Below are 22,960 nucleotides of genomic sequence, written 5' to 3' on the forward strand. Positions count from 1 at the left end.
GTTTAGTAAAACTGTTTCTAAGAATATAATTTTCAAGCCATATGGTATTTTAGGCCCATTCCTTGGCTCATACACACAAACCTTTCTTATCAGTCTTGAACACTTTTGTCTTGCCAAAAAGTTTTTAACTATTATATTTTTTAAAAAAAATGTATCAGTGATATCAAGTTAAAATAATTTAAGAATTAGGAAAAGCTGTCTAACAAAATTTTATTAAAGTGCGGTTTCCAAAATTATAAAAATTATGTTTTTTTTAAAAAAAAACATTAACTCACGTTCTTCAAGGTCATTTTCTGTTTCAGCATCTTTGGCCTTATAGTATGTGATTTCTCGGACAACATTCTGTTGGGTGGGAGGCCTGCTCCTCACGTGAAGTTTTCTTGCTGAAACTGCCTGTGGATTCATTGCCCCTGTAGCTGGGAGGGCATAATGCAACGACTCAGCAGAGCTTATATGCCGAGAAGCCTTTTCATTGTGTACAAAAACTTCTTCATATTTTTCCTTTAAGAAACCAAAATTGTTAAAATTATAGCCTTCTTAAACTTATCTCAGGGGACACATCCATGAATTGGAAAACCTCCAAAAGTCCTTCCCATCAGTGGTAGGATTCAATTTTTTTTACTACCGGTTCTGTGGGTGTGGCTTGGTGGGCGTGGTGTGGCTTGATGGGCGTGGCAGGGGAAGGATACTGCATAATCTCCATTCCCTCCCCACCTTAATAACATGCTTTCCAGCTCCATTCTCCTGTGCAGGGCAACAAAAGAAGACCCAACCGATCAGCTGGGACTCGGGAGGCAGAGCCAGTCAGAGGTGGTATTTGCCAGTTCTCTGAACTACTCAAAATTTCTACTACTGGTTCCCCAGAACTGGTCAAAACCTGCTGAATACCACCTCTGCTTCCCATCCATTATCCTCTTTTGGTGGCAACCCAAATTGCCTAAAAGGCCATCAGAACAGGTTTAAACTAACTTCTCTTTGGAAGGAACATGAAGACAGTCTGTTTGGCATTTCCACCAAGCAAATTTTGTAATGGTTTAACATACCGGGATTTCTGAAGCATCCTATGACCACATTAAGAAGGATGCTTTTAGATATCTATCAATACCAATTAGTCCTAGAAATATAGTAAAGCAGGTGGTATTACATCAGTGGTGGGAGGCTACCGGTTCTGACTGGTTCTAGCAAACCGGTAGTTCCGACCATCAGCTGACCCCGCCCACCCGCCCCCACCCTATCCTGTCCTTTATTTCCTTCTTTCTGGCTCAGTTGATTCACGCAACGCAGCTGATTTCCGCGCCTCAGCTGTTCTACTTACTGGGGCTACTCTAAAAGGTAAGCATTTGAGCTTCAAATTGGTGTATTTTGAATACTGTGCGCGCACACAAAGCATGTGCTCGCAAAACCGGTTGTTAAACCGGTTGCAGCCCACCACCGATTACACCAAAGTAAAAAATCTAGTATTATTCTCCAGCTGCAGTTTCCCAGAACCCTTTAACAATACTGTGTTGCAGTAATCCAGTAGAACTATTCCTGAGGCTAGTTTCTCCTGTACTTTCCTCTGTATGCATTTGATGAGAAAAGTATCACTGTGTATCATATAAGTTAGGGAAACCAGAGCTGTACCAATGAATTAATTTGAACAATTTATTTCTCTTTTCTCTTAGAAATCAGCAAAGACATAGACGTTGATTAGATAAGGCTAAATAAAATGAAATCCAACTAAAGCAAGAGTGAGGTAAATTTGTTGCAGATCCTTCTGACTTGCCAGTTGCAAGTTGCTTTAACAACCACACAGCATCTGTATTAGACTTTACTTTTATCAGTTTAACATGGTGCACAAATTCTATTCTCCTAGGCAAAAGCAGCTTGTCAATGTCATGCCCTAAAAATAATAAGGTTTGTTGGTATCCTCTTTTCATTATTAATATTTTAGGTTTGGGTTTTTTTGAATTTTAAATTTTCTATTTGTGTTTCATAGGTCTGGAATCATAAATAAGTCAAAGGGTTTGGGAATTAAATGCCTGTTGTCTAATTTTCTGACAAGCTGACAGCATCTGTGACCAACATCTTCAAAAGCTAAGGGAACTGCTCGGTATTAGAATTCTGCTGTTTGATCTTTCATCCAAACTAATCTGTAATTGGATTATTTCATGGGAATCAGAGAAAAGTTATTCTAGACTGATTCTTTGTCTGGGTGATTTTTCAAATTCCCTTTTGTGAAGAAATCTGAAAGGAAACTGACTTTTGTTTGCCTGATTTTGAGACAGACTAAAGCTATGTGTTTCTCTGAGTTAGGCTGCTGAAAAAAATCCCTTTGTTGATGGTTAATTAAAGATTGTTTGATATTGGTACAATGTAAAGCCACAATCCAGGTTTGGTTGATTGATCCTTAAACTCTCTTCCTTCTTGTTAAAGTTGTTAGAATATTTGTAAATCTCAATGGCTTTTCTATGCAACCATATAGCATCATGGTTGCTAGTACCTGTGTATGGCTTTAAACTGGATTTTATGTCCTTTGTGTAGCAATGCATATTCTGATTTGTCAGGTTGTTCTAATTGGCAATCCTTTCATGTTACTTTAATTGGGTATTAATACCATGTTTTGCGGATCCAAGATAAATCTGGCAAAAATTGCAAGGGATAAAGTAAAGTAATGACAAGAGTAGACCTCTACTTTCCTGAAGTGATTGAAATAATTTTTTGAACTTTTTGTTGATTTATAAATGGTTATTTAAAAAGTTATGCTTTTCAATGATTTACCAGTTTGATCCGTAACTTTCTCAGTTTTAAGGAAGAAAGACATTTCCCAGTGGGAGTGGGTTGTCCTTAGATGTATATTCAATGTTATTTTTATTGCTGGAGCACACGGCTTGCCTGATTCCCCTGGAACAATATCCATTACCCTGTAAGCATTGGCAAGATGGCTAAACCCATCTGACAATCTGCCAGCTCAGGGATATGTCTGGCAGAGGCACTAACATTTTTGATTATGCTTGTCTTTTGGCAGGACTAATGGTTAGAATTTTTATGTAGATAGAAATATGTGTTCATTGTCTTTCGATATACTGTAAGCCCTACTTTTCCTTGACTGATCAAAATGTTAAAAAATGCAAGTTGCCTATATTGTCCAATCTCCATAGTAAACTGAATATTATAGGGGATAATATTTAGATGGTCTAGAAATTCACTGTGTTTTTTCTCACCCTGACTCTAAATCACATCCACCTACAGAAATCCAAAGGTTGGGTTCAAAAGCACAGAATCCAGTTCCCATTGCTCAAAAAAAAATTTAAAAATTGCCTGTAATTGGACTTAGTTGGCTCCTCACAGAACTGTATATTTTAAAATGAGGGCAACAGAATTCTGACTTTATTTGTAAGGGATATTTCTAATGTTCAGAAGGGGTGGAATAGAAATCTGATTGAGTTTTGTGCCTTACCTCTGTGAGTGTATAAGCTGCAGCAGCATCCCTCTGCAATGAACTCTGGCTATCAGCATGGTTGTTGGAAGAATTAATTGTGCTATCAATGTCCACCTCCTGAAAACTTTCTTCTGCATTCTGTCTCTTCTGTTTATTGTCTTTGGTGAGGTTTCTAGACACTTTCTGGAATAAGTTTCAAAAGTGAGAAAGTAAACATCATTTATACCTGGAATATATTCAATACTTTATAATTCGTGTTGGGCAGGGAGGCAATGTAATATCAAAGATCCTCTTATTTCTGGGTTTTCCTTCTGCCTTCAATGGTCAGTTGTTCCCTTGAATTTCCAGAAACAGGGGGGAAAAGCCCAGTCCAGTCAGTAGCCAGAAAAAGAAGGCATGTAATCACTTTTGTGTTTTAAAAATACACAAAGGTATTAATATCACAGAAATGAAGCAGGCAGGACCAATTCAGTTCCACTCAACAACACCTGCTGGTATATTATCCTCCTCCTGCTCAAATTGTAACAGCAGCAGTTCAATACAATATACGCTTAGACCTGGCCCAGTGTAGCAGTAAATGGCACATAATCATCTGTAATTATAATTACAATTATTATATGAACAATAGCAGTTTGAAGTTAATAATTGGCAAAACAGTATAGATCACCCAGAAAGCTAACTTTTAGTATGCTTCCTGAAAGTTTAAGCTCACGTCAATAACCATAGCCTATTATTTCCAAAAAGAATCAAGCTCTATTTCTAAAAGGACACCAGATCTATCGATAGTTCCTTTAATTGTTCCCATGGGTCAAACAATGCCATGCCAGGATGTGGCATAGCATTCCTGACAACTGAAGCATCCCTGCATGCTATGGCTTCCTAAATTCAGCATGCAATAACTGCCTAAAATCTTTCAACACATGTTCTCCCTAGGTCTCAGGGACTAGGAAGCCAAGCTAATTAACTATTGGTGCATCTCCTGCTACAAAGGAAATGCAGCACAAACAACTTTGCAGCATTTGCCCTGGAGCTGCAGGGTAGGTGGTAATTTTCTATTGGCAGGATTTCCCACTTAACCCCTTCCTGGGATTTCCCTTGGCTCATTTCTAGTGGCCAAGTGGAGTTCTTACATTCGGACAGGCTGTGGGGGGTGATTGTCATTCCCTCCCCCCTTGGCCAGTGGGCTGGCGACATGGGATGGTAGAATCCAGCCATGGGTTCATTCACCCAACATTAAAAAAGTCCGCTACTAAAAGGCGTAAACCCAATGACTGTGTAGAATTACCTGAAGGCTCAAACACACCCCATTATATTGTATATAACTAAACATCTACCCCTCCTACTACATAATTTAACTGCAAAAACTTGATTGTGGCCTTAAAATAATCAAGGACCCTTATGGCATTTTTACCAACAACAGCAATGCTTTATCATGAAAGTGTGTGTTTTCTATTTTGTTATGTGGAAATGGATATTTTATAGTCGATGGGATGAAATGGCTTCTCTAAAAGGCTGCAGTTCCTCCAATTCTAATGGAATGCAGCAGAAAAATTACTTTTAGATGTGAAAAAAAATTGCAGATAATCCACAACAGCCATCCTACAGTCAAAAATTAACTCTTAAGAGAACTTGGGGGGTGGGGGGAGAGAGACACCTGAAAAATAACCAACAATTCTCTCCTGGAAATCTGGCCTATTCTTTAAACTCCAAGCTCTTCAGGAAACACCATATATCTTCAACTCCAGCTGCAGTGTAAGACTGGAATACTGTACTGGTCTTCCTTATTGTAACAACTAAATTATGAAACAATCTATCTTATATTGTTGCTGTGATTTTTTAAAAATAAACATGCTTATACATAAGCCACTTTTCGTTGGAAGTAGAAAACAGTGCCCAAAGAGACTCACCTTAAATTCTGCTCCCAACCCAGACAGGACTCCAAAAACTGTTTTCTATTGCAAGTCACCCTGTCTCTGGCTCCTCTTAGCCCAAAAAGTGCAATTTGCAGTAAGCACCACTTTCAGGAACAAAAAGTTTTAGAATCATAGGGCTGGAAGGGATGTTGGAGGTCTTCTAGTCTAACCCGCTGCCCGAGGCAGATCTTATTGTATTCTGGACAAAGAGCTGTTCAATCTTTTTTTTAAGGCTTCCAGTGATGGACCATCCACTACTCTGGATGTGATGCTGCAATTCAGCATATTGTTCCTCTACTAAAGATCCAGGTTACAATTCAGTTTTACTAGGCTATGGGCTTACCAAAACTGCATATAAAGTTGGAACTGAGTTTTACAGAGTCAGACTGTGGGTCTACCTAATTCATCTCCTGTTCTTGCCATCAACTTTTCCCAGGAGTCTTGCCTGTAGCTAGCAGCAAGAGCAAATACAAATATGACAGTAATATATCGAAGTTCAAATTAAAAATAAACAAATATCAATGACAGGAAAATTGCCAAAATACTTTTAAGCAGTGAAAGGAAGCATAATAGCTCCAAGGCTGGACTTGGTGCAGTTCATATAGGGCTCAAAAGCCATCCACGCGGGGACCAGATAAAGATACTTAGGAAGAGAACTCCACAGTCAGCAATTCTTCAGACTTTACTCAGCACAGAAATTGGCTAAAAAGCCGTAAGTGCTTCCCTAGAAGATCATAATAACTAGGCAAGCTCATATGGAAGCCAGCAATTTTCCACAGTGGCTTTGGGCTTTAAGGGGCATAAATAACACTTTGAATTAAACTGAGAAATGGAATGCATGTCTGTGTAGTTATTTTAATAATGGAGTAACATGATCCTCAAAGACATTTCCAGCTAACAATCTGGCTGCTACATTCTGCACCAATTGTAAATTTCCAGATACTTTGTCAGAGCAAATTGTGCACAGTGCACATTACAATAACCCAACCCAGGTGTACGTTAAGGTATGAGTCACTGTGATCAGATCAGACATCTCTGGGAAAACACACGTGCTCCCATCTAAATTGGGCACAAGCATTTTCAACTGTAGCCAGCATCTCTGAATACTGCAGCATTGCCAATCTGGTGCCCTCTAGATAAATGGACCATTATCTCTGTGAATTGTGAGAATTGGACCAACACATCTGGTAGATGCCAGACTGGGGAAGACTGGCAAAAAAGTTCAAGGCCCACTTCCACCATAACAGATTGGATTGAGATTCCATTAGGCTTCCATCTTAACTTAATATCCATATATTCTCTGCAGCCAATTGCTATGCAGTGTGTCCAAAACTCAATTCAATCATATGATTCAAATAATCAAAATATGTCAAATATCAAAAGTCTACCTAGTCCTCATAGTAGGTCCAAATAAAACTATAATTGAGGACAACATAAATTAAAAGGCAGGTGCATTTGGGCTTATTGAAAAAAAAACATGCATTTTCTTATGTCCCACGTATCCATCCATAATTGCACCACTGAAATGTAGCAGTCAATCATTTCCTACCCATTTTCATCATGAAAGAAGACATATAGTAAAGCTCACATAACTTATACATACTTCATCACTTTTTTTGTAAAAGGTAAATCCTCTCAGAGGAAAAATAAGCCCAAACTGCCCTCTCTAAAATGCACTGTCCAGTCACCATCCAAGTGCCCTGCAGACCTCTAGTGCGTTTTTGTTTTTTTTAGATTCTCACTCCAAGATATGAGAAGATGTAAAACTAGAATTTGATGTCAAATTTGAAATGGTTTCCCATTGTTAAATGCAGGGTATTGTAGCAGCCTTTTATTTATGGTTGTTACTTGATGAAAAAACAGTTGTTTCATATTTATAGAGTTGTAAAATATGCTTTTAATAATCATGCAGTCAGTAAAACTTCACCTGCTGAATTATTTCCAGATACTCTGGTATTGAAAACCCCCCAGTCGTTTACAGAGATAGTCACCTGTTTAAATTCTCACACTGAAGGAGAAGAACTTTTAAGTGGTCAACCTTGACTTGGTCACATTCCATATTTTGACTGTGAAATATTTTTTATTTATTTCTTTATTTCTTTCGCACATTAGTTTTCAGTAGTTTCTATTACTAATAGTCTTGATTCTCAACATGTTAACCTATATAATTCCCCAACTCAGCATAGTCTTACATACAGTATATCATTTTTTTAGTCCACAATGTAGATAATTAGTCAGAGGAAGTTTGATTTCTGCATGTCAGCCGTAAAGAGAGGGTTAAGATAATCCCTAAAGGAGATGGAATTCATCTTACCTCTTCCAGTTTCTCCACACGACCCACAAGTTTCGTTGTAACAGAATGCAGTTTTAGCAAGTCTAAACCATAGAAAGCATTTTCTAGCATCTCAATGACGGCTGCAAGCTGCAAAACAGATAGTAATATTATGATGATGTAACAGTTATATACTTTAGATTTGCTTTCCATTAATTAGCACACTTTGCATACAATTTTAATGAAAGCAGTAAATATAATAGCTCAACTATGACAGTCACTGGACAAGTAACCATAACTTAATCTAACCAGTTGCAGTGGATCTGAGCATCTAAGCAACTGGTACTCTAAACATCAGTAAAGGAAGTATATTATTTATTTCAATGTCTTTAACAGTAATATGATCCATAACATAAAAATCACATTTCTTGCTTTTCACATAGAATATTTCTATCCATTATCTACCATAGCACCACTCTGCTGCTACTGCTTCAGTGCCACCGCAATGCCACAGTCAGTCATGGTCACACGGTCATCCTTTCCAAAGCTCCCTTCCAGTTTTCCATAAGAAAAGTCTTTGCTTGTGGATGATGAGAGGGAGTGTTGGCAATGGGGTTGGGTCGCAAATTGCTTAGGTAAGTCTTCTCCACCTATGCAATTTCCCCAACTTTCACTGTGCCAGCTACTCATGCTTCCCAGCGCACACTGCCTGATCAGTGCTACACCTCTCGCATGCTCCTGCACCCTTCCTAACCACATCGCAACCCCGAATGCCTTCCATAACCCATACAGTATCTTTTGCACATTCCCACACACTCTTCTTGACCCACACTGCAACCCCATGTGCCTTCCCTGACCTGTGTGGGACCCCTCACACATCTCCGTGCACCCTGCCTGGCCTGCACGGCATCTCTTGCACATTCCCGCCTAAACTTTCCAACCTGCATTGCGCCTCTGCAAACCCTTCCCAACCCACACCGCACCTCCACACACATGGTTTTATACCAGTGGTGGCTAACCTTTTTGGGCTCCTGTGCCAAAAATTGTGAGCGTGCCAGCACGCCAGTACTCGCATGCCAGCACCCAGAATGCAATGTGTGCTCTCCCTCCACATGCCCCCTGCACATGCCTATGCAATCCCCACCCCCACACTGTGCCTTACAGCTGATTTTTCGGCTGGTTTGAGGCCTTCTTTGGCCTCCCAGAGGCTTGGAAAAAGCATCTGCAAGGCTTCTCAGGCTGAATTATAGGCCCATTTCGTCACTTCCGGTATTACAGGAAGTGACAAAACGGGCCTATAATTTGACCTGAGAAGTCTTGCAGACGCTTTTTCCAAGCCTCTGGGAGGCCGAAAAAGGCCTCAAACAAAACAAAACAAAAAATCAGCTGTGAGGCGCGGGCATTGCGCAATGAGGTAAGTTTGCCTGCAGCTCCCGTCCCAGCACAAATGGCTCTGCCATAGGTTCGCCATATCGGTTTTAAACGCTTATAAAAATAGAGAAAAGTATATTTCTGTGTTTTTTTAATACATACTTGATCTACTTGGTCACCCTATGAGAGAGAAAAAGACCAGATCAAGAAACTGACTCCATAGGAACACTAGAACAATAACATTTTGACATATAGAGAATCCTGCAAATCTGAAAGGTAAAGTATTTTATCTTTCCTCCCTTTTATAACCTTCTGAGTCAAAGAGGAGCCAGTCTGAGCTCCTTCCTAGTATTAACTTCTCTGCCAGGGTTCAACAAATGGTTCTGCCCTTATTGTTTCTATGATGGTTTTTGAATAACCCCTTCAGGGCCATTTCCATGGCTCTCACCCTCCATCTCTACATTTCTGATCTGGTAGAGCATTTGTGCATCTTGTTTTTCAGATCTTTAATTAGTTTTGATTAATCCAATCTATTCTAAAATTCTTGGGTTTGTACATAATTCATACATTAATCTTCTAGTGTTATAACTGATTGTTTTCTTTTCAATGCAGATTTGATCCAGCTATGACAATTTAAAATTTCCAAATCAGAAAATATTGCACAGTAACTTTTCTTGTTACTAAATATTTGGAGTACAATAAGAGGCTCTTTTATGCACATGCAATTTACACAACAGCTGGAAAACATTATATTAAAAGAAGAACAAGCTCTTCTTTGCCACTTCCACCAATTCCTTCTTTAGGCTAGACAAATTAATAATAATAAAGATATTAAATGGCATAGAGAAGTGTTGATGATAAATTGCCTTGAACTGGGTTTGGCAGAAGTACATCCTGAATGGCCTAGTTCTTTGAGTCCTCAGCTTGAGTTCTAGAGCCAAGGATGTTTGCATAACCCTCTTTAAGGAGTTTTTTGAATTGGCCCATTGAAAATTGAAGGAGGCAATCTGAAAATTACAGCTGAACAAAAAAAAAGTTGCCAGCTATTGTGACCTATATAATACTGCACCTGAAACAGCTGCCTTTTCTTTTCTAGCCATGATTGGATATGCCGGATACAAAGCTCTAAACAACTTGGGAATCAAGATTTGAAGGGAGATACCTGCTCAAACTGATAGAATAGAGAAACCCCTGTCATCATTCCACCATCAGAGGAAGTATATGTTGTGAATTACACTGTGTGAAAAAAATTAGGGACCCATCACCTTATTCTTAACGATACACAAAACTCACCTTTCAATGATCTAGACTGCTCACTACAGGAAGCAGTGGGACCAGTACAGTCAATAAAGGGATAATGACAGGGAGAAGTGAAGTGGTATTTTAAAGAGCAGAAAGTAGTTCAGGAAAAGCTCAAAGCAACATGGCAGAGTACCTGTTCCACACACAGAGGCTCCAGATTCAGTCATTGCTAAACCTTGACTAGTAAAGGCCTCTCTCTGGGACTTGAGCAGTGGATAAAGTTGGTAGGATCAGCAAAAGGTAGGTGAAAAAAAAGAAATGCAGAGCTAATGAAAAGGAAAGGCTTGAAGGCAGATTAAAAAAAATCTGAAAGAAAAGTCACTGTGAACCATTTTGGTCCATCTAATTCTAAATTCAAAATACATGTTCTGTGCACAAAATGATAATATTACTTCCACACACACACACAACTTTTCATGCTTTATTATATTATCAGTGGAAGATTCAAATCAAGAACAACCATATTCATAGTTCAGGATAATCACTATGCCATATGTTGTACCATAAAACCAAAGCATCTCCATTGTCACACTGAAATGTTTTTGGACCAAGTGAAAATTTAATTATATAATTTCAAATAATACATGCTGATTTCACAAGTCACTGTAGAATGTAACAAGCTGCTATCCCAGCACAAATTCTCCAGTATGCTGTTCTTCTGGTGTGTAAAGACAATAATTCAGTTGTGACCCTCTCAATCATCCATAACATGAAAGTGTAATAGTCAGACATTATAAATGTATTGCTTTGAACACTTGCAAAAGGCAACAATACTGCTGTCTGCAGCTTTTTGTTCAGTCTGTACAGTCTAAAATCAAATTGCATAATATATTGACAGGCAGGAAAAGTACCATGCTTTTTAAAATCCTCTGGTCTACTATGGCAACAACAGCTTAGTGAAATCATTTTGCTTGAACAAAATGCCTTTTGTTTCACATAGTTCTAAGGATTAGGAGGAGAACTGGTCAGCAATGCTAGACTAGCATTTGAAGCAACAGGTACACTTATTAATTTTAAATTCCAAGAACAAATAGGAAGAAACAGGCACTCTTCAACACTCCAAACTCCTATGTTCTTAAGCTCAATTTCTTCTCTTGGTTGTCAATGCAACCTACTACCAAGTCAAAAAAAAAAAGGTTGGGGGGGGGCCCTCAATGGTTGTATTCCAGTTCTAAACGTGTTATGTAAAGAGCCAATATTTTTGACAGATGTTTTTCATTTAAATGAAACAAGTAATGTGTTTAAAACTAACTGGACTTCTACAAACACAGGAAAGAAAGAATATGTTGCTGAGCGTGGTTGATTATAATGCATCTAACAGCATGTGTCCACAACTGGCTTTCTAAAGAAGAGATCTCCAAATTCCGCTCCAGGTTCCCAAAAGGCCAAAATACTGCACTGGCAACTTGAAAGGCAGCTACTATTGCCAATCTTCCTTTGAATGGATGTAAACCTTCCAGAGTTTGCTTTCTTTTCATACAAGTAATCATGAGGTCCACCTTCTGGTCAATGCCTCTAAGTGTGCTATTGAATAGGGTGATTCCTGTTTTCTTTTGAGAAGTCTTTTCTCTGTGGAGAGCTTACTGTTTTGCCATTAACTATATAGGCTCTGAAGCAGGACAGGATAGGACAGGATTACAGTTTTGAAATTAGAAATAAATTGAAACAGAAACCACCATAGAAATAAAGTTTCTATAGCAGGTAAGCAAGGGTTTCTTAGAAGCAAGTGAATTGAAACACGGTTAACTTCTCTCAAGCTCAGAAGTGCAAAGATTACAAACCACCATGAGCATAGATGGAGAAAGCAAAACCCAAGTCTGCCATTGCCTCTTCTATCTGGTATGGAGACTTCCCCGGATTCTCTGCAGCAGTGACCCATTCAGAAGGTTCTAAGAAGCAGAATATAATCCTATTTCTTTTGCTGAGGAGAGACATTTATTCCATTGGAAAATGTGGAGAAGAGCATCTAGGATCAATGGGAGACTCTTTCTCAAACTTGGGAATCCAGCAAGTGCTGGCCTCAGTCCATATAATGCACAGGGGACAGCTTATCATTGCTTTAATCAAGAGAAAACCATCCTTCCAAATGTTTATATTTTTAGTTCTAAAGAGGCTCTTTCCGAGGAATATACAACTGACAAATGAGGAAAAAAGTTTAAAAATAGATGGATTAAGTATGAAATAAATCATTTTTGCAGATCATTAACAGATCATTGCTGTAGGGAAAGGCATAATTATGCCTTAAAGTAACTACAAATAATTAAAGAGTCACCAAAAGTTTGGGGGATTTATATCATTTGCCAACAGAATGGTAAAATAAGGAAAGGATGTTGGAGTAGGTTTTCATAATGTTCTTCTAGTGACTCTTTCTGAGATGGAATATTGTCCCATGTCACCTGGCTACTCTATTGAAACAGAAGTTAGCTGGTCAAATTGTTAAACGGGTTACAGTTTATTTGAGGCTGCTCACATTTGGAAGGGCTGATGGCTCAAGTTTCATCATGCCCTTCAAGGACAATGTTGCTGGAAAAACTGTAACAATGATCTCCAGTTACGTTTTGGACAGCTAAACACTTATAAGCAGAAAATAAAGAAATACAGCCATGGCCAGAACAAGTACGTGAAGTTGGTTGCTGCCTGCATTTTTGGCTCAGCCTTGCAGAACAGGCTTTCTTTTCCCTAACAGGATAAGCCAAGTAAACATAAGCAGTCACCTGGAGGATCTGTGGTCCCAAGGTGACAGCAACTGGACTCTACAAACCAAATAAAGCAGAACACTAAACGAACCCTCTGTTTCAGAGTCTGTACCAGATGGGGAGAGTAAGAGCTCAAGGGGCTGCCCCTGCTTTTATGCTGTGCTTTAGATTTCCCTAAATGGGGCTGTTGCCTCCTAATGCCAATAGCAATTCAATAGGTTCCACTGATGTGATCCAGTAACACAATTCTTAAGACTTGTAATATTTCCAAGTTTATAGCTGTTAGGAAAAACATGCTAGTATAGTATGTGATTTTGCAAATCAAGACTAGAGAGAAGAATGTTGAGGTGCTTCTTGGCCAGTTCTTTTTTAAAATCAGTTTTTATTTCCAGCTGAGAAAGGCAGGGAATATTAAAAATGCATTCTGATATTTTTTTTCCGGAAAGATTTTTTTTCTTCCCTTTCCCCTTGCTGTTCATCACAGACCTGCTGCATCAATAACACATTGCCACGTACATGATCTCCTTTAGCAGATAATTTCCCACAAGAAATGCAAAATATAAATGATATAAATCTGTTGAGGAAATCAAGTGTAAGGTAAACTGAGCTTAATCTGTAGTGAAACCTTTTGCAGCCAAGAAATATAAAATGTTTAGATAGCAAGAAGCATATTCACAGAACTGATCAGCACATAATTCGTATTCATTAATAATATATCTTGGATAATTCAAAGCTCAATATTTATATATACATATATTTAAATAATAATTTAGCTCAGATATAGGAATGTTCCACACTTGAGCATGAAGAGGATATACAATCATGACTTATCTTTGGATGGCACTTCAACTCAAGATCTTATGAGAGCCAATGTACTGGAATGGTTGCAATGTTGAACTGCAAGCGAAGAGACCAACTTTTTGGGTGCAAATAAATTAGGGAAAGATATATCATACTGATATATCATACTGATCTCCTTTAGAAACAAAGCAGGATAATTGTCATAAACTCTGGGATTCATATCTCAGTTTAATATACCATTTTTCCTCATCTGCCATGTTCAGGATATTTTGGACTGCAGATGTCCTCAACCAGCACATTTTCAGGCCACATTGGCCAGGAATTCTGCTCCGCAGTATGAATTCAGATTGGGAAAGAGGGTAATATGTGATAGCAGTTCTTAGAATGAAGCACCTTACTTATTTGTTTGCAGTGTACCCATCTGTCTTGTCCTTCCCTCAGAAATAAGTTTATGCAGTTTGAAAATAATTCTCTTTTGTTTACCTTTGGAGGGCCATGTCTAAAAATGGCAGTACTTATTCAACTGTGACATTGAAGCTGCCATGATCACTCTCTGACATGATTTTTGCAAGCAGAAATTACAGGGAGTAACACTCTGCTAATTCTGCTGGATTTCTCAGCCACTTTTACTACTATTGTCCATGGTATCCTTCTGGACCATCTGCTCTTGGCTGTGGGTTGGAGGCACTGTGCTCAATTTTTTTGTTCCTGTTGGATGGCTAATTCCAGAAAGAACTGCTGCTAGACTGACTTTTGAGCTAGGGGGCTTTTCAGGATTTTGATTTTTTTTATCTATTTTTTTCTTTCTGGCAATATGAAATGTGATCAATAAGCTCAATTTCTCCGTTTCAACTGATCCAGCCAAGGTTTGGCATCGGAAGGGATAATATTAATATTTATGACCAATAATGAGGATTAAGAAATGAAGCTTGATCCAATGGGCAGATTCTGAATATTGGTTCTGATCTATCTGCTCCTTTTATTTTTTTACAGAGTTGAATCTTGACCCTCAAATTAATGTTTCACAAAGACATAAAATAATTACATCCAGTTTGAAATGGTAGCAATTATCTTTAAAGCGTGAGAATTGGATGCTAAAGAACATCTTCTGATGTCCTGATATTTTGGAGTTTGCATCTCAAGAAATGTTTGAAATTCTGGGATTCTCCCCTTTTAATGCTAATTTTAACTTTTAGTTTTATGTCATTTGTATATTTATAGGAACCAGCCTGAAGATTTTTATCTGAAAGACAGAGTACAAACTCCACATTCCCATCTGTGTTTGTATTTATATTCCATTTTATACCTCCCAATTTGCACTCGATTTATTGAACTGCTTAAGCCAAGGACACTGATTTAACCAGAGATTTCTGAATCTGCAGCCTTAGGACATGTCAAAAACCCTCTGCGAGCCATAATTGAAGCCCATCACTGGCAAGAATGGCCTGGAGGAGCAAGGGAGAAAAACAAGCAACAATGGTAGAAAAGGAGCAGATGGGAAAGTATCTATTCTGGCATCCAGTGAATAGATAGTTTCCAAGGAATTACACCTTCCCTCCCTCTTCTCTAGATCAGTGTAAAATCTATCCTTTCAGTCTATCACATCTCCACTTAAACTGCTAAACACCCAAGAATGCACATTTTTGTAAGAAATAAGATTGTTCCATGATGGAATCTTTCCTTGCATATTCAACAAAGGAGTGTCTGGAGTGTTTTTTTGGGTCATTATGTCGCATATATCTGTTAGGTCTCCATCCTACTGCACGTGGGAGAATTCAGAGCTACATATTTATTAAGACTGTTGCTCTTCCTGCTCCCAGTAGGCAGAGAGCTGAGAAGGCCAAGGGTCTGTTCACTTCCTGCTAGGTAAGAACAGAACTTCACCATGCAATCTCCACAGCAATAAACTTTGGAGTGCATTTAAAGAGCCACATTCAGAACTAGTTGCTAAGCCCACTGCCAGAGTTTGGTCCCTTGATATTAAGGGATGAGCTGGCTGCGATTATGAAGCTGCAGTCCAACAGCTGAAAGAACAGGTTGGAGAAAGCTGCTCTAGGAGCAAATGAATTTCTCACCTGCTGGACAACCAAGCCAAGAGGAAGTACTGCGGCTGCCACTCTAGTTAACCTGATCTTACTGTTTCACAGTTTACGGTTTATAAAATTAACTTGACATTATAATGCTGTGCATCTCGTATTATTTTTAATCATTGTTGTTTTAATAGCTAGCGATAGCTACATTACGAGCATAGATGGACTTAAGTGCCATTGGCTTCTTGCTTCCAGGTATTATTCCCTGTCCTGCTGAGACTGCATGAACAGACAGACTGGGGCTCTCACACCTCGCCAAGCATTTTATGTGGATTGTTTGGTCTTGACATGGCCTCTCTGAACTGAATCACCCTTGGTTTTTATACCAGGGCAATTTAGTCAACAAGCCACATTTTTGAACCATGGTTTAGCATATAAACCAGATCACAACTTAGGATTTGGACTGTGATTAGGGGAAGCATCTCCAGTTTGCAACTTGCTGGGACAAAATTGGGGAGGAGATTGTTTCATGGCCATGCTGCATACTTTGGGGTAGACTGGGGGAGGATTGCTACTATGGTATACAGTACAGGTAGTCGCCAACTTATGTTCATTCGGTGACTATCTGAAATTACAACAGCATTGAAAAAAATAACTTATGACCATTGTTCACATGTACAATGTTGCAGAATCCCCATGATCACGTGATCAAAATTCAAATGCTTGGCAACTGACCAGTATTTGTGACGGTTGCAGTGTCCCAGGATCATTTAATCCCCTTTTGCAACCTTCTGACAAGCAAAGTCAATGGGGAAGCCAGATTCACTTAACAACTGTGTTATTAACCTAATAACTGTAGTGATTCACAACTGTGGCAAGAAAGGTTGTAAAATGGAGCAATTCACTTAACAACCATCTTGCTTAACAACAAAAATGTTGGGCTCAATTGTGGTCATAAGTTGAGGATACCTGTCCCCTGGTATCTCAGCCTTGTACCTCTGCAAGTACTGCAAAGAAACACCAAATCTCCAGGTGAATCTCCTGTTAAAACCTGCCTTAATTTTCCCATTTACTTGGGAGAGGAAAACCCGCATGGCTGCCCTTTGGGTAGAAAGGTGTGGCATCAACTGAAATAATAAAAATAACATTTTTGTTAACTCAGGAGTAAAAGCTCAGGAAAGGCAAATACCTTGAAGTCCTTGTTGTCTGCTTCCTGCAGTTTTTTCAGCCTGAAGTCCCCTTCGCAGGGATTGAGAGCAGAAGGTGGAGCCACACAGGAGCACTTGCATTCTGGTCCAGAAGTAATTGTTTCCACCATGTAAAAATCCTCAGCTTTGAAAGAGCCTTCGTTGATCCTCTGACATGCTCCTCTGCCCAGGGGTCTCACCACGCACTTGCACTGGCAGTTTGAGCCTTGGGACACCGCCTTCACCTTGTCATAGTCACCTAGCAACTAATCAAGGAAAGGCAGGGGAGAGGAGGGAAAGGAAGCCAGTCAATTTGTCCTGGAATTTTTGGTGGGTTTGCTTTGGACAAATGTTTGGGAGAAAGTCTGACATTCTGAATCCTTGAAGAAATGGCTGTCTGGCTTAAAAGGTTGCTGACATTTCATGTTCGCTATTCCTTGGTTATCTGAAAAAGTAATTTTCTTCTACCACCTAAAAGAATCCGAAAGCCAAACCCCAAACTAGTCAACTTGCGCCCAAACAACTTTGGTTTCTCTTGGGTTTGGGGAAATTAAAAGGTTGCTGTGCTCAACGCAGACATTCTCCAGAATGATCTCATTTAAATATAATGGGAACAATCTGTTGGGAAATTCTCAAATTTCTTCAAATTTCATTGAAGTGAACAGAGGAGCTCCACATGAGATCTTTGTATCTCTCCTTTATTTTCATGCATCCTGTACATGAAATCCTGCTGGGAAGACAGGCTATCCTAAGTTAGGTATATTTAATAAGAGTTGCCTTCAGAAAAAAGTAGAAGATACGTTTTTTAAAAAGCCAAAGCTATCAGGTTACATTTGATAGGAAGCTAGAGTTTCCAATGTGTAATGCTAGTCCTACATAAATAGGACATTTTTCTGGTTGGATTCAAGAGCAAGGCAAAAGTTGTGAAACAGACTGGCACATCCTGCCTAGCTAACACAAGGTTTCAACAAACATTAAACACAATTCAAAGAATTTCCTTTAAGGGAATATGCCTGGATCAGATACAACTTTGTATAATAAAAGTAGTCAAACGTATGTTTTTCTGATTGCACAGTTCATGCAGATATTTTTCAAGGGATTTTGGCCTCCATCATCCAGGCAGATATGTGCCAAGGCCATTTTAAGCCTTTTTCCTCAGCATCAAACCCAACACAATTTCAATTTACATTGCACAATTACTTCAATATAAATGCATGCAAGTGATTTTGCTCATGACAAAGAGGAGGCCCAGCCACCACAGGCTGTACAAATGTTGCCATTTGCAGCACTTCTCTCTTTTAGCTGGCTTTAGCTACAAAGGAAAACCAAGAGGAGCTAAGTGAAAGCTGCTGCAGGCTCTACGCACCAGAGGAATTGACAGATACAATTGCTCCCCCAGCACAATTATTTATGTATATACTCAGCTCTGTTCAATTAGTTGACTAGAAATAACTAATATGTTGCGGGCAGAGGGAGAAGGGAATTGTTGCTTTTAGAAAGGCAACAATCCCAAACCTGGTCTACTAAATGGAGAGACCAGAGATCTACTTCAGAAGGCCTTTTGTCCCAGATATCTGGAGTAGTCAAATGCATAAGGGTGCTGCTTCTGTGTATTTCACAGTTCACAAAGAACACACACAGAGAGAGATTTTAGCAGATGCCCCTTTTCCATATGTTTGCTTCTTCTCCGTGCACTAAAACTACATCTGCTTGTCCTTTTTCTGCACTGATCGACACCCCTGGGTCTAACAGGTACTAGATGAGGACAAAGCAAATTGTGTACAGGTGGAGTATAACACTATAATGCAAAGCTTGCTGATTCTACACAATAGAAACCCTTGTAGGTTGTTACTGAGTGCAAGGACCCAGCTTTCCTGAAATGAATTTAAGAAGGGTTGATTTAATGCAACATATTCAATTCAAGACATAAACCAGCCTACAATTTTAGGCATAGCCCTTTGGGTGTTAGCCTTCAGCAAGTCCTGCTAAGTTCAAATCTTTTAAGCAAAAAAGCTGTCTTTATTTGGAAGCCTACCTGTAGATTCCTTGCTCTGTTCTTCACTGCTTCTAAAATCATCCCATAAAATCAAGCTTATGTTGAAGACCTAATTAGCTGTGCCAGCTCTGTGCTGTGTCAAATTGCCCTCTACAGCATAAACCTCCCTGGACATCTTTTACTTCATGCAATCCAAGCTTATTGGTAAGCCCATTCCAGGATAGATTTCCCTCCCGCAATGCACACAATATTAATTAGTTGTGAAGGACTTTTTGCACCTGTTCAAGAGGCATTTCTCGTGGCTGTTTGTTTGTTTTTGTGCCAGAAGAGAAGCCGGGGTGAGGGATGAATCTGTGCACTTCAAGAGCAGAGTGCCGGAGCCTTTTAGAACTCCTTGCAGTCCACTCCCCATCGTTCCTGATGCGACGCTGGGAAATCACCCCGAGGGTCCGATTCCCCCGCTCCCTTCCAAGGCACCGACGCCTTACCTGCGAGAGAATGTTCTCCTGGTTCTCCGCTTCGTCCTCCAGCGGGGGGCCGGTCGGAGGCGAGCTCAGGCTGGCGTTGGCGGTGCCCCACCACGCCGCCAGCAGCGCCGCGGCGCAGCAGCAGAGCAGCATCCCGGGCCGCGCCATGGACGGCTAGCGGGCGCCGCTGGGGGGACAGCCGGGCATGGGGCGGGCGCGGCGGCGGCGGCGGCGCACGAGCGGTCGAAGTTTCTCCTCTGCCCGGTTGGAAAGCCAAGTGGACGGGGCGCGCCGGGGGAGGCTGCGAGGGGGAAGGTGGGCTGAATCGGGCGGCGTTGCTACCCGGCTGAGGGAAAGCGAGGCGGGCCAGAAGGAGGAGTCACCCTCTTGCCCCCGCTTCTCCTCTGCGGCTATTGTGTCGTCCCGTCTGTCCGCCGCAGGAGCTGCTGTGGGGGAAAAGAGGGCGAAAATAGCAGGCTCCTCGTCCTCTGGGGGTGCACTGCCCGAGGCCCAACCCAAAGGCGGTTCTCAAAAGAGTTGAAATCTGCGGCGAAACCCCGGAGAAGCAGATGCTCAGCCGAGGACAGGTTGAAGGCGCTAGAAAGTTAAAATGTTCTACATCCATATGCAGGGAATATGTGGATATGTGCATAGACAATCCTCTAGGGACGCTAGAGCCAAAAGTAAGGCTTCCAGATGTACGCAGAATTGGCGCCTTTCTGCTCAGTTTCAATGGCATCATCAACTGAATCATCATTGGATCCGAGTGGAGGAACCGGCCGCTCATCTTTGAGTTCACAAAAATTCCCTGGTTGAAACTTTTGTTTCATGGCTGGCCAAAATAAAGGAAATCACCATCAACTTTCAAGTGCCTGGTTTAGTGCTTGGGAGGCGGAAATTGTTTTGTGGAACAGTCTTGGTGGCAACAATGGTTTGGATAAGGCCAATTAACTGCAGTTGATTCTCCTCTCCAAAGGAAGTGCTGGGAATAGAGCCCTTTCTGGAAACTGGGTAAACTGGCCTTGTTCTGGATAAGTTGCACCCCAATGTAATGTGGAGGTCTTCCTTGATTCAGAATTTTCATTAGAGGGACAGGTGGCTTCAAGGATGAGAAAAGGCACACAGCCAGTTCACTGACCCTGATTATTCCTGGAGGCTTAGCTTGTATTGGCACATAGTATATCTCAATAACCTAATCAATCCGTGACATGAAGACTGGAATTTCCTCCTTGGAGAAGCACACTTTTTTCTTCTGTTTTTGATATCTAATCTGGCACTTTAATTTGAGAAGATTTGCCCTTCTCCTAGGGCTGAGAAAGAAAAAATGTCCCAAAGTCATCCAGCTGCCTTCATGCATAAGGAGGGACTTGAATTCGCTGTCTCTCATTTTCTAGCCTGGTATCTTAACCATTGCACCAAACTGGTTCATGATCCACCCATTTAGTCAGGAGAAATTGTGTTCTAACTCAGTGATCCCCAACCTTTTTTACGCCGCGGCCCGGTATCCCCAACCTTTTTTATGGCGCGGCCTGGTACCGGCATAGCTGGGCGCCGCCATCTTTTGATGAAAAAGTGCTTCCGGTGACCTCACCGGAAGCACTTTTTCATCAAAAAGATGGCGGCGCTAGCGCTTCGTGAGCTTTTCCGGGTAGAAATGGCTTTCTACCCAGAAAAGCTCACCGAGCGCTAGCCCGCTTATCTTTTTGATGAAAAGTGCTTCCGGTGAGCTTTCACCCGGAAAAGCTCACCGGAAGCACTTTTTCATCAAAAAAGATGGCGGCGCCAGCAAGCCAGCGGCCCAGTAGGACTTGTTCTACGGACCGGTACCGGTCCACGGACCGGTGGTTGGGGACCCCTGTTCTAACTCACATGTGAATGATGGCGATCTGATTAGACATCAGTTGGCTGTGTGAAGGACAGTGTCTGGTTGACTGCTCCAGCTTTGGAATCTTTGCTAAATGTCACCAGTTGGCAGGAAAATATGCAACCATCATGGCAGTAATCTTAGAATGGGGCAAAATCCGATTGTGAACATTTTCACCCTTTCTTTTGATAAATAAAAACACGGAAGTGAATGGAATCATGAAGAGATTTGAGTCACACACAGACATAATATTGTGCTTAAATACATGAGACCAGATAAAGGAAAAGGAAAAAGTAGGTCTAGTACTCTTGTGCACTTTCACAATTAGGCAAATCCACTTTATCTCTTCCCAGTGTGTCAGAGCCCCAGAAATCTGCAGAGACACAATGTTCTGTCCTTATCGTTTCAATACCTACTGTGTGCAACAACACAGACCAGAGGCTCAGAGATAAGTCCATGCCACTTTGCACTTACACACCACTATGTCTGGAATATATTTTACATACCAGGCTGGGCTCTATTCTTTCAGAGAGACCAAGAGAATGGTGGCTAAAGAAGCAGGTGGTCTGGGAATCAGAAAGGCAGAAACATGCCTGTATTGACCTGAATTGGCCAAGTAGCCGATCATCTCCCTTCAGGCCATTTAACCTCACTACTGATGGAAGGGGAAGGGACAGGCATCGGATTTTACAAACCTTTGTACTGGTGTTGGATGCTATTGACACAAGGGGAAAACTAAGTCCTAAAAACCAGGATGAGGTCAGCATGTCTCAACCATTGGGAATAAGATGAAGACAACGTCGGGAGTCAGAGCAGAAAAAAAGACTTTGGTAATGCATATTTGTGCCATGGTTAAGTGCCAATTGGGAAAGTATCTATGCTTACTGTGTTTTTTCTTTAGGTTTTTCCCTGGCTTTTTAATTATGAAGCAACTATCTTCTGTTTTAATTACACTGTACAGCTTCATAGGCAGGTCTGAGAGAAACATCAGGTTGTGCAGTCCCAAGAAAAGATGCAGCTATTTTAAAGAGCTGCAGGCAGGTACACCCCAACCTGCTTGCAATCTCAAACACTGCAGCGCATATTAGTGTTGGAGAGAGAAGGAAACAGACAGACAGATTATGTCTGGGACAATTTCTTTAACCATCCAGTCTATTCAATTTAGGAAGACATATTTCCAATCCCTGCACTTCAAGAAGTGAAGTGGGCAAAACTCAGAGGCAGCCAGTAGAATAGCTTAACCAGCAAATTCCAAGTGGACTTCCACATCTTAGACTTTAAAAAAGTATGTTTGCCACACCTTTGGGCTTAAACAGTTTTATCCATATTTTGCTGTTAACATTTAAGATAAATGTTATTTTGCTTAAATTTTAAGCAACACATTATTATTATTATTATTATTATTATTATTATTATTATTATTATTATTATTATTATTATTATTAGCCTTATTCCTATCCCATATACAGCTATTAAGATAAATAATTATAACAATGGCAAGTTATGTTGAATATTAATGGTATAGAAGTACAAAGAAGAGAAATAAGGAAAAACATTCAGAAGCTTTCACTGGTGCAAAATGTGGTACTACATACATGCTCCTAGAACAACACACGTTACACCTCTGTTCCGCAGTGGGA

At 40.4% G+C, this 22,960-nt stretch overlaps 1 protein-coding gene across 3 annotated transcripts in view; it reads right to left on the reverse strand.

The window, feature by feature from the left end:
• The window catches only part of OLFML2B (olfactomedin like 2B), a 28,996-nt gene extending 8,911 nt beyond the window's left edge, over positions 1 to 20,085 (reverse strand). For 2 of the 3 annotated variants that reach the window (XM_087960922.1, XM_026686927.2), the window contains exons 1-5: positions 19,478 to 19,946; positions 16,996 to 17,259; positions 7,649 to 7,756; positions 3,440 to 3,604; positions 276 to 501 (exon numbers count right to left, since the gene is read on the reverse strand). In XM_087960922.1, coding sequence (XP_087817048.1) covers positions 276 to 501; positions 3,440 to 3,604; positions 7,649 to 7,756; positions 16,996 to 17,259; positions 19,478 to 19,624 — 910 coding nt within the window. In that variant the 5' untranslated portion in view covers positions 19,625 to 19,946. Of the gene's footprint in view, positions 1 to 275; positions 502 to 3,439; positions 3,605 to 7,648; positions 7,757 to 16,995; positions 17,260 to 19,477 lie in introns of all 3 variants that reach the window. The other variant, XM_026686928.2, reaches the window with a different exon arrangement.
• Between the last annotated feature and the right edge of the window lie 2,875 nt (positions 20,086 to 22,960).

Source organism: Notechis scutatus, chromosome 3 (assembly GCF_049901735.1).
Source record: "Notechis scutatus isolate UNSWTSFEM ecotype Mainland chromosome 3, rNotScu1.2, whole genome shotgun sequence".
NCBI lineage: Eukaryota > Metazoa > Chordata > Lepidosauria > Squamata > Elapidae > Notechis > Notechis scutatus.